The sequence below is a fragment of the Triticum urartu genome, chromosome 2A (genome assembly GCF_056163025.1).
Source record: "Triticum urartu cultivar PI428250 chromosome 2A, HENAU_Tu73, whole genome shotgun sequence".
Classification (NCBI taxonomy): domain Eukaryota; kingdom Viridiplantae; phylum Streptophyta; class Magnoliopsida; order Poales; family Poaceae; genus Triticum; species Triticum urartu.
This window is the reverse complement of record NC_141874.1, coordinates 189,200,995-189,215,298: the sequence shown is the minus strand read 5'-3', so window position 1 is coordinate 189,215,298 and position 14,304 is coordinate 189,200,995. Positions and strand designations below refer to the sequence as shown.

The window sequence follows — 14,304 nt, the reverse complement described above, 5'->3', positions numbered from 1 at the left end:
AAGCAAGAGGACACCTGAGCGGTGCATTAAATGCACCTTGTCCTGTAATACGAGGGATAACCTCGTGCCACTGTAGACCTTTCCGCCTCCTGTGTGCCACTGTGGCAACCCCTTTTTCCTATAAAAGGAGGCCCGAGGCGACAAGGAGAGGGATTCGGCTCTTTTGAACCACACACTGACCACAGCTAGTTCGAGAGCTCAAGAACTCTCAGAAATACACCCACCAAAGCAGGACTAGGGTTTTACACATCCTGGCGGCCCGAACCTGGGTAAACGATCCTTGTGCTGTCTACTAGCCCTGCTCTCCTTGCAACCCTGCACCCCGGCAACCGTAGTAGGGATTCTTATGATCCCATAGGTGTCGTTTCACACCGACATCCTTTGACGTGCCAGGTAGGGGGGCGCAATTGCGAGAATATGGTCTAGTAGTTAGCCTAGCAGTTCTTCGTCGCCATGACCCCTAAGAAGAGGACGGCCACGGCGGTCGGTTCGTTGGGAGCCGAACGACCCGTGCTGGTGCGGACGAGCAGCGGACCGGTCGCAGACAGGAACCGGGCCGCGACCCGCGAGCACTAGCATCCCCCAGGTAGTCGGAGCCTGGCGAGCGGCGTCGTTCGCGCGCCAGACGACCGGCCACACATCGCCGGATCCAAGGACAACCAGCAAGAGAGGCCCACCCGGGGCCGCAACAAGAAACAAGAAGACGACAATCACGATGAGGACAACGAGTTTGGTGAGCAAGGGTTCCAGAAGGATACGGAGGCCATATGCATCGATGGCGGCACCTCGCTGCATACCTCTCGCCGCCAGCTCAAGCAGTGGGCGCGAGAGATTACAGCAGCAGAGCTGTTGTTCGACGCTCAGAAGCCGCTGAAGTGGTCCAGCACGCCCCTCATCTTTGACGCCGAGGACCACCCTGACCGCACTATCGCGGTCGGGTGTTTGCCATTGTTGGTCTCGCCAACAATATGCAACCTCAGGGTGAACAAGATGTTAGTTGACGGCGGGGCCGGCCTGAACCTGATCTCGCCTGTCGTGATCAAAAGGTTGCAAATCCCTGATAGAGACCTTGAGGAAACGGGCACGTTTCAAGGGGTCAATCCAGGGAGGAGCCAGCCGAAGGGAAAGGTCACACTGCCCGTGACATTTGGAGGAGAGTTGAACTATAGGACGGAGAAGATCGTCTTCGACGTGGCCGTGATCCCCTTGCCCTACAACGGGATCCTCGGCTGCCCGGCATTGGCCAAGTTCATGGCGGCGTCACACTACGCCTACAACATGCTAAAGATGCCCAGGCCGTTAACCATCATCTCCATCCCCTCCGACAAGAAGGACGCGCTGATTTGTGCCGACCAGCTCTACTGGGAAGCTGTTGCAGCAGCTGCCGTCAAGGCACCTGCTCCTGCCGCTGACGGCCCGGGAGGGAAAAAGGAGCCCGACAAGACCTCTCGCACCCACTCTGGCAAGCGCACCTCCTCGGAGTGTTGTGCTACTGTTGAGGACGTGCCAGAGAGCTCTACCGACAAGAGCAAGAGATCCAGAGCCGAGCCACCGCAGACCAAGAAGGTTCCCGTCGGGGAGGATGGCACGGGAGGGGCCTTCATCATAGGCTCCACCCTCGACAGCAAATAGGAAGGCACGCTCGTCACCTTCCTGCAGGCAAATGTCGACGTGTTTGCATGGCAAGCGTCTGACATCCCCAGTGTTCCCAGGGAAGTGATTGAGCACCACCTAGCTGTCTGTCCCCACACGCGGTCCGTCAAGCAGAAGGTCAGAAATTAGGCTCTAGAAAGGCAGGAGTTCATCACAGAGGAGATCAGGAAGTTGGAAGCGGCATGTTTGGTGAGAGGGGTGCTCCACCCGACGTGGTTGGCCAATCCAGTAGTGGTGCGCAAGGCGAATGGGAAGTGGAGGCTGTGTATTGATTACACAGATATTAATAAGGCTTGCCCTAAGGACCCCTTCCCGTTGCCGCGCATCGACCAGATTGTTGACTCCACGGCCGGGTGTGATCTGTTATCATTCCTCGACGCCTACTCAGGCTACCACCAAATCTTCATGACAAGAGAGGATGAAGAGAAGATGGCATTCATCACCCCATGTGGTACGTATTGCTTTTTATGGTTGCCTTTTGGGTTGAAGAGTGCCGGCTCAACATTTGCATGAGCAGTCCAAATTGGTTTTGAACCTCAGCTCCATAGAAATATGGAGGCCTACATGGATGACATAGTGGTCAAAACCAAAGACGGGCCCACTCTTGTGCAAGATCTGGAGGAGACATTTGCTAACCCGCGCAAGATCAACCTCAAGCTAAACCCTGAGAAGTGCGTCTTCGGTGTTCCGTCCGGCAAGCTTCTCGGATTCTTTGTGTCGCAGCGCGGGATCGAGGCAAACCCAGACAAGATCAAGGCTATTGAGCAGATCAAGGCGCCCAAGCGGATCAAGGATGTGCGTCGGCTCACAGGCTGCGTTGCCTCCATGAGCCGGTTCATCTCTAAGTCCACCGAGCGCGCCCTTCCTTTCTTCAAAATCTTGAAGAAGGCAAGCCCAATAGAGTGGACACCAGAAGCTGAGGCAGCACTGCAGGATCTGAAGAAGTACCTTTCCTCCGTGCCGATACTGGTTGCGCCTAAACCATAAGAGCCGTTGCTGCTGTATCTGGCGGCGATGAATCAAGTGGTCAGCGCCGCACTGGTGGCACAGAGGGAGGTCGACGAGGGAGAGGCAATGGCGGTAGAACCAGTGGATGGCAAGCCAAAGATTCCCCCGACAGGGCCTGGTGCCGGAAAGGCGCGGCCCCCGGCGGAGTCTGGTGCCACCAAGGCAATGCTCGCGCAGTCAAGTGAAGTGGTGCCAAAGAAGAAGATGATGCAGCACCCGATTTACTTTGTCAGCTCCCTCTTGCAGGGGGCTAGGTCGAGGTATTCTGGCATGCAAAAATTGCTCTTCGGCCTCCTTATGGCCTCGAGGAAGTTGCGTCACTACTTCCAGGCCCACGAGATCACTGTCGTCACCCGCCTCCCGTTGCAACGGATACTGCACAACCCGGACGCAAGCGGAAGGATTGTGGAATGGGCCTTGGAGCTGTCAAGTTTCGGTTTAAAGTTTGAAAGTACCTCGACAATTCAGAGCAGAGTCTTGGCGGAATTCATTGCAGAATGGACCTCGACGCTTGACGAAGAAATCCAGGAGACCACTCTCCCCGGCAAGGAAGCAGATCGCGACTGGATCATGTACTTTGATGGGGCTTTCTCGCTGCAAGGCGCCGGTGCTGGTGTGCTACTCGTAGCACCCAACGGAGAACACCTCAAGTACGTGATCCAGATGCACTTCCCCATGGAGATGTCCACCAACAACACTGTCGAGCACGAGGGATTGCTTGCTGATCTCAGGATCACGGCAGACCTCGGGGTTAAGAAGCTCATCGTCAGGGGCGACTCGCAGCTCGTTGTCAGGCATGTCAACAAGGATTATCAGAGCCCATTGATGGAAGCCTACGTAGACGAGGTGAGGAAGCTGGAGGAACGCTTTGACGGTATCCAGGCAAAGCACGTCCCCCGAGCGGATAATGACATCGCCGATTACCTGTCAAAGCGGGCCGCATTCAAGCTACCTGTGGAACCAGGTACCTTTTTGCTCCGGTTGACTCAACCATCTGTCGAACCATCAGCGGGGCAGAACAAGCAGAGGAAATCAGGTCCCGGCAAGTACTTTCCTATTGAGCCCCCTGGGGCTGTCGGCAAGGGTACTGCCGCAGACGCTGAGCCTGACCAAGAGCGACTGACTCCGACAGGGCATCAATCCCTGGCCGTAGAGACAACCGCTCTCATGGCGGAAGAAATGCCTTTGGTCCTTGCCGTCGAGCCCCAGACTCTGGCATGGGCGCATCATACCGTCCACTTCCTCCAAACAGGGGAGCTTCCTGAGGAGCAGGAAGAAGCAGAGAAAGTAGCCTGTCGGTCTGCCCTGTACCAGTTCGTCGATGACGTCCTATATCGGAGGAGGCCAAACGGTGTGAAACTCAAATGCATCCCCCGGGAGGAAGGACTGGAGCTGTTGGCGGAGATACATGGAGGCATATGTGGCTCCCACATAGGGTCAAGGGCCGTTGCCGGGAAGGCATTTCGGCAAGGTTTCTTCTGGCCCACCGCCCTCCAGGATGCGACGGCACTAGTAACCAAGTGTGAAGCGTGCCAGTTCCATTCAAAGAAGCTTCATCAGCCGGCTCAAGCCCTTCAAACAATCCCTCTCTCCTGGCCATTCTCGGTCTGGGGGCTCGATATACTAGGCCCATTCCCCCGCGCTGTCGGGGGCTTTGAGTACTTGTACGTTGCAATCGACAAGTTCACAAAGTGACCGGAAGTGGAAGCAGTGAGGAAGGTGACTGCTCAGTCAGCCGTCAAGTTCTTCAAAGGACCGGTCTGCCGTTTTGGTGTGCCAAACAGAGTCATCACCGACAACGACACCCAGTTCACAAGCCACACCTTCATGCAGTACATCCAAGACCTCGGCAGTAAGGTCTATTTTGCTTCCGTGGCACATCCACGGAGCAACGACCAAGCGGAGAGGGCAAATGCTGAAGTGTTGCGAGGCTTAAGGACGAAGACCTTTAACAAGCTCCACAAGAGTGGAAGGCGCTGGATTGATGAGTTGCCGGCGGTTCTTTGGTCGATGAGGACGACGCCAAATCGAGCCACCGGCCAGACACCTTTTTCCCTGGTATATGGGGTAGAAGCAGTTCTCCCCACGGAACTCATATACGGGTCACCTTGAGTGCTCGCTTATGATGAGCTTGAGAAAGAGCCGTTGAGCCAAGATGATGCGACACTCCTTGAGGAAGATCGTCTTCGGGCGGCTGTGAGAGCGGCACGCTACCAGCACGCCTTGCACCGCTATCATAGCCGCAAGGTTCATTCCCGAAGCCTTGAGGAAGGCGACCTTGTCCTTCGGCACATTCAGTCGGCCAAGAATTCCAACAAGTTGACGCCGAAGTGGGAAGGCCCTTATCGGGTAATGCGAGTCACCAGGCCTGGCGCAGTCCGCCTAGAGACCGAAGATGCCGTCCCAGTGAACAACTCCTGGAACATCGAGCATCTTCGCAAGTTTTACCCATAAGGCGCGGCTTGCCGGGCCTCCCGGCAAGCCACCTTTTGTACAAGCTTTGCCGACAAGGCATGTGACCCTTTGTACAAAGCCAGGCGCAGACCCTGAGAGAAAATAAATGAAGCACTAGCGCCCTAAGTTATAGCATGCATGCTAGGTCGAGTCTCTTCCTTGGTTAGGGTTGATAGTGCTTAGCGGCGACTAACCCCTAGCCTAGAGGTCGAGTGCGCGTCTGTCTGTTCCTTTTCTGTCCTCCTTTGGTTCGCAGGGCACATGAGCACTTTTGCTGAGCTACTCGGAAAGAAGGAAACGGACCGGTGCCCCGACCCCGGCAAGCCAGAGTTGTCAGGGGCTGCAAGCACAAGGATCCAACCGCGGCAAGATGAGATTGCCAAGGGCTGCGGATCCAGATAAGTCTTTTATCCTCTGTCATGCATTTCGGAACCGAACTGGGGCATGTGAAACCTCGTTTTTATCTCTAGGCTGCCATGCTCCCCTTTTTCCTATACCTAGGGATTATTTCCTGGGTCCGGATTTGGTCATAGCCGCGACGGCAAGGAGGTGGGACAAGGAGCCTAAATCCCACTTCATCCCTGCCTCCGTCAAGAGCACGAGAATGGTCGAGTGGAGTGGGGGGACGGCAAGGCCTGTTGCCGGGCGAAAAACATTTATCTTAAAACAATAACAAGGATTCGCTCCGTGTCGCGGGATTTACCCGCGAACAAAAAACCCGGCAAGCATCCCTTTTTCATTAAAAACATCCCATATAGGTATAGTTCGTGCGAGATGAAAAACATGAGCAAGGGGATTACAAGTTTTAAATTTAACAAAGGCCCACAAGCTTACAAACTAAAAAAAGAGATAAGATGCCCGTAATCCCTTTCTTGTCCCTCTCCTCAGGAGGCAGGTCAAGGAGGCGAAAGGTGTGCTTAGGCGAGCTACGAGCAGCAGAAAGCACCAAGAGAACATCTCGGTGGCCACCCACGGGCGGGCCAATGATGACGGCGCCGGGAAAGGAGCTGGAAGACAAGGCGGCAGGACCGGCAATACGCAGTGAAGGCGTCGGTGCCGGCGTACTCCGAGTTGACGGCCTTGCCGCCCGCCCTCTTCCTCTTCCGCAGCCTCCTGACGCCAGCCGCCCAAGGAGACAGCCCCGCAAGGTACAAGGAGCTGGCCCTGCCCCGGCCAGCTTTTTCCAGAGGAGCGGCCAGGTGCAGATGTTGCTGCTGCCGCACCCGCCTAGGCGCGGGGCGTCCGATGCCTAGTCGGACTCGTCCCCGCTGTCCGCCCCGCTGTCCTCCTCATCTCTCTCGCTCGAGGACGAGATTCCATCGTCAGAATCTCCATCAGAGGAGCTCTCCACGCAGCATTTTAGATGAGTTCCAAGATCTCCGAAGACCTTGACGGAGAGCAGGCCGTCCTCCATTAACTTGAAGGAGAGGACGAGCCCCGCCGTCAGGCTGTGGATGCGGGCGAACGTCTTCCATCCACGACGGAGATACATAACTCAAGGAGCCGGGAAGGCGACCTCGACTCGTGTGCCCCCGTTCCCGCAGCCCCTCATGTGCAACCAAAGGGTCAGGGGCGGGGCACACTCCATCACCAGAGCGAATGGAGTGGGGAGACGAAGACGACGACGAGGGGGACGGCGGAGCCTGATGAAGAACTCGCAAGGCTGGTCTTCAACGTGGCCCTCCATCGGGAAGGGCATTATTGGCAGGGGCGAGGCCGGCGCGCCGCCCCATCCCCCCCTTCCCCGAGCGCTACGGCCTCTGCCTCTACCTCGCCCATGGCCTCGCCCCCACCCCCTTCCCCTCGCGGTCGGTTCCGCCACCACGGGTTCAGGAGGTGGAGGGACGCGCTGTCGAGCGGCGACCCTCACCGCTACCGTCGAAGGACCAGGATTCCCTTTCTCCATGGCGGGTGAGAGGGAGGAGCAGAAGTAGAGAGAGATAGAAGATGGAAAAATGCGGGGTGCCATCTCCCCCTTCCTCCTCTTTATAAAGGAACGGGGTTGAGGCTCGGCCGCCCCGCTCGGCCAATCCAGACACCGGAGGCGTGGGGAATCAGGACCGACCCGCCGCCCAACCAGCGGCGGACCGGTTTCTCGCCTCCACCGTTTGCCACCACAGGGACGCGTGGCAGACGTGCAGAACTGAAGGGATGGGTGAGGCGACCTCTCCACTCCCCGTGATCGTGGGGAGTGGACGCCTTGAAGACCACACCCGACCCCGCTCAGTAAATGAGCCGCGCCTCCATGCCTCCCTCTTTTTACGGGGAAGGCGCGAGCCGCCTCTTTACTGCGATGTGACGCATGCATGTGGAAACCGTCCCATGCATGCCGCCCACGTCACGCACACCCCCCATGCCGCGCCACGCGCGCGGGTCGTGGGAGGCGAAGCGCGCGAAGAATCTTACCATGGTAAAAACCGCCCCACCTGCTCGCGCACCGTTTTGGGCCTGGCCCAACAACGCGTTGTGCTTATGTGTGGCCCAGGTCCGGGGGCTCCTGTCGGTGTACAAAAATAGGGGCGCATCTTTGTACCCATTTTCCTGTGCACGGGTAGTCAGAGCTGCGTCCGCGGCCACACCAAGCAGAACGAGGGAGGTGAGCCAAGGTAAGATCAAAGTCCAAGACAGTCAAAGCAACGCCAAGGCCAAAACCACAAAGAGCAGAGGGACGAAGCAGGTTCCCCCGGCAAGACCCTTGCCGGGTGGCCTCAGCGGCCCCGACAAGACTCTTGCCGGGACAGCTCGCCCCACGCCAATAGAGCAAGCCACCCTTGAGCCAACGCCCTCCAGTGTCATCATCAGCATGGGACCAGGGCTCGGGAAGGCACCCCTGTGGTATCATGCGAATCTTTGTGAAGACATATTCAAGATCAGATTAGAAGACGACGATTCTCGGCAAGATCCTTGCCGAGGAAGGCCACCAGACCCTCAGCAAGATCCTTGTCGGGGACGACAACACGCCACGACGAGACCCTTGCCGGGCCACCCGGCAAGGCCCTCGCCGAAGACGCCGGTAAGGCCGCTGCCCAGCCCACGTCGACCAGGCTCCCACCGCCGTTCACATGCAGCTGCCAGCCCAACCAGTTGGGCGGTCACCTGCATGGCAACATGCAGCTCCCAGGCCAACCCATCAAGCGCCTGCGTGGCGGCATGCAGATCTTTGTGAAGGCTCCACCACCGCGCCAACTCAGCTGCCTGCCTGCCTACATGGCACCGCACGCATCCCTGTCCCAGGTGCGTGTCGAAGCGAGGAGGAGAGGCGACGGACGGGACGGTCCTCGCCTCCGTCCTCGATAAAGCAAGAGGACACCAAAGCGGTGCATTAAATGCACCTTGTCCTGTAATATGAGGGATAACCTCGTGCCACTGTAGACTTTTCCACCTCCTGTGTGCCACTGTGGCAACCCCTTTTTCCTATAAAAGGAGGCCCGAGGCAACAAGGAGAGGGATTCGGCTCTTTGGAACCACACGCTGACCACAGCTAGTTCGAGAGCTCAAGAACTCTCAGAAATACACCCACCAAAGCAGGACTAGGGTTTTACGCATCCTCACGACCCGAACCTGGGTAAACAATCCTTGTGCTGTCTACTAGCCCTGCTCTCCTCGCAACCCTGCGCCCCGGTAACCATAGTAGGGATTCTTGTGATCCCATAGGTGTCATTTCACACCGACACTTCACATATAAAGAGTATGATGAATAAAAGTTGTTGAGAGTTGACACACATAGTTTTGGTCATCGTTGCAATTAATAGGAAGTAATAAAGAAAGAGAGGTTTTCACATATAAATATACTATCTTGGGCATCTTTTATGATTGTGAGCACTCATTAAAATATGACATGATATAAAGTTGATGTTGGACAAGGAAGGCAACATAATGGTTTATGCTTTCTTATATCCGAAATAAATTATATTGTCATGGATCATCCAACATGTTGAGCTTGCCTTTCCCCCTCATGCTAGCCAAATTCTTTGCACCAAGTAGAGATACTACTTGTGCTTCCAAATATCCTTAAACCCAGTTTTGCCATGAGAGTCCACCATATCTACCTATGGATTGAGTAAGACCCTTCAAGTAAGTTGACATTGTTGCAAGCAATAGAAATTGCTCTCTAAATATGTATGATCTATTAGTGCGGAGAAAATAAGCTTTATACGAGCTTGTGATATGGAAGAAATAAAAGCGACGGACTGCATAATAAAGGTCCCTATCACAAGTGGCAATATAAAGTGACGTTCTTTTGCATTAAGATTTCGTGCATCCAACCATAAAAACACATGACAACCTCTGCTTCCCTCTGCGAAGGGCCTATCTTTTTTTGTCTTATACTTTATACAAGAGTCATGGTGATCTTCACCTTTCCTTTTTACATTTTATCCTTTGGCAAGCACTATATGTTGGAAAGATCCTGATATATATAGCTAATTGGATGTGGGTTTTCATAAAGCATTATTGTTGACATTACCCTTGAGGTAAAAGGTTGGGAGGCACAACTATAAGCCCCTATCTTTCTCTGTGTCCGATTAAAACTCCATAACCATAAGTATTGCGTAAGTGTTAGCAATTGTGAAAGACTAAATGATAGTTGAGTATGTGGACTTGCTGAAAAGCTCTTATATTGACTCATTCCAATGTTATGATAAATTGCAATTGCCTTAATGACCGAGATTATAGTTTGCTAGCTTTCAATGAAGTTTCTGATTCATACTTGACATTGTGAATAGATTATTAATTTAGCATAAGAAATCACGTGACAATATATATATATGTTGTTGTTCTAAGAATGATCATGATGCCCTCATGTCCGTATTTTATTTTATCGACACCTCTATCTCTAAACATGTGGACATATTTTTCGATATCGGCTTCCGCTTGAGGACAAGTGAGGTCTAAGCTTGGGGGAGTTGATACGTCCATTTTGCATCATGCTTTTATATCGATATTTATTGCATTATGGGATGTTATTACACATTATGTCACAATACTTATGCCCTTTCTCTCTTATTTTATAAGGTTTACATGAAGAGGGAGAATGCCGGCAGCTGGAATTTTGGGCTGGAAAAGGAGCAAATATTAGAGACCTATTCTGCACAACTAATACGTCTCCAACGTATCTATAATTTTTGATTGTTCCATGCTATTATATTATCTGTTTTGGATGTTTATGGGCTTTACTGAACACTTTTATATTATTTTTGGGACTAACCTATTAACTAGAGGCCCAACCCAAATTGCTGTTTTCTTGCCTATTTTCAGTGTTTCGAAGAAAAGGAATATCAAACGGAGTCCAAACGAAATGAAACCTTCGGGAGAGTTATTTTTGGAACGGAAGCAATCCAGGAGAATTGGAGTAGGCGTCAGGGAAGCCACGAGGCAGGGAGGCGCGCCCTACCCCCTGGGCACGCCCCCACCCTCGTGGCCCCCTCGTGGCTCCCCTGACCAACTTCTTTCGCATATATATGTCCATATACCCTAAAAACATCGGCAAACACAATAGATCAGGAGTTCCGCCACCAGAAGCCTCCGTAGCCACCGAAAACCAATCTAGACCTGTTCTGGCACCCTGCCGGAGGGGGGGGATCCCTCTCCGGTGGCCATCTTCATCATCCCGACGCTCTCCATGACGAGGAGGGAGTAGTTCTCCCTCGGGGCTGAGGATATGTACCAGTAGCTATGTGTTTGATCTCTCTCTCTCTCTCTCTCTCTCTCTCTCTCGTGTTCTTGAGTCGGCACGATCTTGATGTATCGCGAGCTTTGCTATTATAGTTGGATCTTATGATGTTTCTCCCCCTCTACTCTCTTGTGATGAATTGAGTTTTCCCTTTGAAGTTATCTTATCGGATTGAGTCTTTAAGGATTTGAGAACACTTGATGTATGTCTTGCATGTGCTTATCTGTGGTGACAATGGGATATCACGTGATCCACTAGATGTATGTTTTGGTGATCAACTTGCGGGTTCCGCTCGTGAACTTATGCATAGGGGTTGGCACACGTTTTCGTCTTAACTCTCTGGTAGAAACTTTGGGGCACTCTTTGAAGTACTTTGTGCTGGCTGAATAGATGAATCCGAGATTGTTTGATGCATATTGTATAATCATACCCACAGATACTTGAGGTGACATTGGAGTATATAGGTGACATTAGGGTTTTAGTTGATATGTGTCTTAAGGTGTTATTCTAGTACGAAATCATGAATAGATCGATCCGAAAGAATAACTTTAAGGTGGTTTCGTACCCTACAATAATCTATTCGTTTGTTCTCTGCTATTAGTGACTTTGGAGTGACTCTTTGTTGCATGTTGAGGGATAGTTATATGATCCAATTATGTTATTATTGTTGAGAGAACATGCACTAGTGAAAGTATGAACCCTAGGCCTTGTTTCCTAGCATTGCAATATTGTTTACACTCACTTTTATTACTAGTTACCTTGTTGTTTTTATATTTTCAGATTACAAATACCCATATCTATCCTCCATATTGCACTTGTATCACCATCTCTTCGCCGAACTAGTGCACCTATACAATTTACCATTGTATTGGGTGTGTTGGGGACACAAGAGACTTTTTGTTATTTGGTTGTAGGGTTGTTTGAGAGAGGCCATCTTCAACCTACGCCTTCCACGGATTGATAAACCTTAGGTCATCCACTTGAGGGAAATTTGCTACTGTCCTACAAACCTCTGCACTTGGAGGCCCAACAGCGTCTACGAGAAGAAGGTTGCATAGTAGACATCAAGCTCTTTTCTGGCGCCATTGCCGGGGAGGTGAGTGCTTGAAGGTATATCTTTAGATCTTGCAATCGAATCTTTTAGTTTCTTGTTTTAGCACTAGTTTAGTTTATAGAAGAAAACTAAAAAATGGAATTGAGTTTGCCTCATACGCTTCATCTTTTTAATATCTTTCGTGAGAATGATGGAAAGGAAAATTGTGCTCAAATGCTAGAAGAAGAAGTCTATAAAATGTTTGGCACTAAATCTTTGAATGATGAGCATGATTGCCATGTTGTTAGTATGAACTCCTTGAATATCCATAGTACTAATGATGATTGCACCAGTCATGATGAAAATGTCTCTTATAAGCATGTCAACTTTTGTGGAGTGCATAGAGTTTGCAAGTACACACCAAATAGGGAAGATAGATTTTGCAAGAGAGGCTATATGTTTGTGCTGAAAATTTAAAATTTCTTCGCCATACTTGTGAACTTTGCAATGAACATGGTCATTTAAATCTCCAATGCCAATTGTTTCATGATCGTATCGTGTCCAAATATTGTGATGATTTGATTTCCCTTGCACATCATAATGAACTTAGTTTACTTTTGGGTTATTAAGAAATGAAACGTATAACTAAGCATATTCCAGAATATAACCTTGAGAAATTCCTTGATATTGATCTAGAAAAAATAATTATGTATTGTGCGGTGAATTGCATTGAAAATACTTATATTGCCAATTACATAAAGAAAATAAAACAAATAGAGGATGAAGAGAATACTAATGAAAGGGAAGAGACTTCCCAATATCCTCCTATTATTTCTTATGATGAATCAGGTAACGAGGAGGAGCCTTCTATTCAACTAATCTCATTAATAAGGAGCTCAAAAAAGAGGGTTAAACCCACACATAATGTGAAGAAGAAAAAGAAAAGACGGAGAAGTAAAGGTAAAAATGTATCCCTCCCAAATGATGTTGCTCCTACTACTCATTGTGATGATGATAATTGTTATACTATTGGTGCTATCCATACTATTAATGATGAGAATGATTATGCTTATGATATGAAAAGGCCCAAGCTTGGGGATGCTATGTTTGATGAGAATGACATGTTTGAGAATGTATTTGCTGCAATTAATGTTTGTCCCAAGCTTGGGGATGCTACATTTGATGAAGATGATATCTTTAGTCTCCCAAGTTTTGATTAGCAAATTTATTATGATGATAGCATGCCTCCTACTTATGATGATTATATTGATGAAAGTGGGTTTGGAAGAGTGTCAACTTTAGGAAGTAATGATCCCACTATTTTGGAGGGTGTTGAATCTTATTGTGATAATTATGAAAGTGGATTTGGAGAGGTCATGACTTTATTTAGTAATGATTCCACTATCTTGGAAGAGGTTTCAATCGATTATGATGAGAACAAAGTTGCTACTTATGATGATTATTGTGATGATACGTATGCTATAAAAAGTAGTGATGATTATATTAAAACTTGTCATGATTATGATTACCCTTTTCCTGAATATTACTCTTTTAATGTGGAAACAATTTGTAGTATTCAAGTTTCTTATGATACTCCCACTATTCCGAATGAGAAGAATTTTGCTTATGTGGAGAGTAATAAAATTTCTATGCTTGTAGATCATGAAAACAATGCTTTTATGTGATAGTTATATTGTTGAATTCATTCATGATGCTACTTAAAATTATTATTAGGGAGGAACATATGCTTGTAGGAATTGCAATAATGTCAAGTTTCCTCTCTATGTGCTTAAAGTTTTAAAGTTATGCTTGTTTTGCCTTCCTATGCTAGTTGATTATTGTTCCCATAAATTGTTTGCTCACAAAATCCCTATGCATAGTAATTTGGTTAGACTTAAATGTGCTAGTCATATTCTTCACGAGGCTCTCTTTATGTTTCAATTCTTATCTTTTATGTGAGCATCATTGAAATCATCATGCCTAGCTAGGGGCGTTGAACGTAAGAGCTTGTTGGGAGGCAACCCAATTTTATTTTTGTTCCTTGCTTTTTGATCCTGTTTAGTAATAAATAATTCATCTAGCCTCTATTTAGATGTGGTTTTATGTTTTAATTAGTGTTTGTGCCAAGTAGAACCTTTGGGAAGACTTGGGTGAAGTCTTTGCGATCTTGCTGTAAAAAACAAAAACTTCTGCGCTCATGAGATTGGCTGCCATTTTTACTGGAGAGTGCGATTAGGTTGATTATTTTTGCAGATGATTAATAGACAAATTCCTCACGTCTAACAATTTATTTCAGAATTTGTGGGGTTACATAAGTATACGTTTGATACAGATTACTACAGACTGTTCTGTTTTTCACAGATTCTGTTTTCTATGTGTTATTTGCTTACTTTGATGAATCTATGAGTAGTATCGGAGGTTATGAACCATAGAGAAGTTGGAATATAGTATATATTACACCAATATGAATTTATAATGAGGTCAC

The 14,304-nt window shown here is 49.4% G+C and overlaps 1 protein-coding gene across 1 annotated transcript; it reads left to right on the top strand.

The window, feature by feature from the left end:
- The first annotated feature begins 453 nt into the window (after window positions 1-453).
- Window positions 454-1,632, top strand: LOC147984483 (uncharacterized). The gene is made up of 2 exons (XM_087541120.1): window positions 454-487; window positions 587-1,632. Exons 1-2 carry the CDS (start codon window positions 454-456, stop codon window positions 1,630-1,632), a joined length of 1,080 nt encoding a protein of 359 aa, XP_087397246.1.
- The last annotated feature ends 12,672 nt before the right edge of the window (window positions 1,633-14,304 follow it).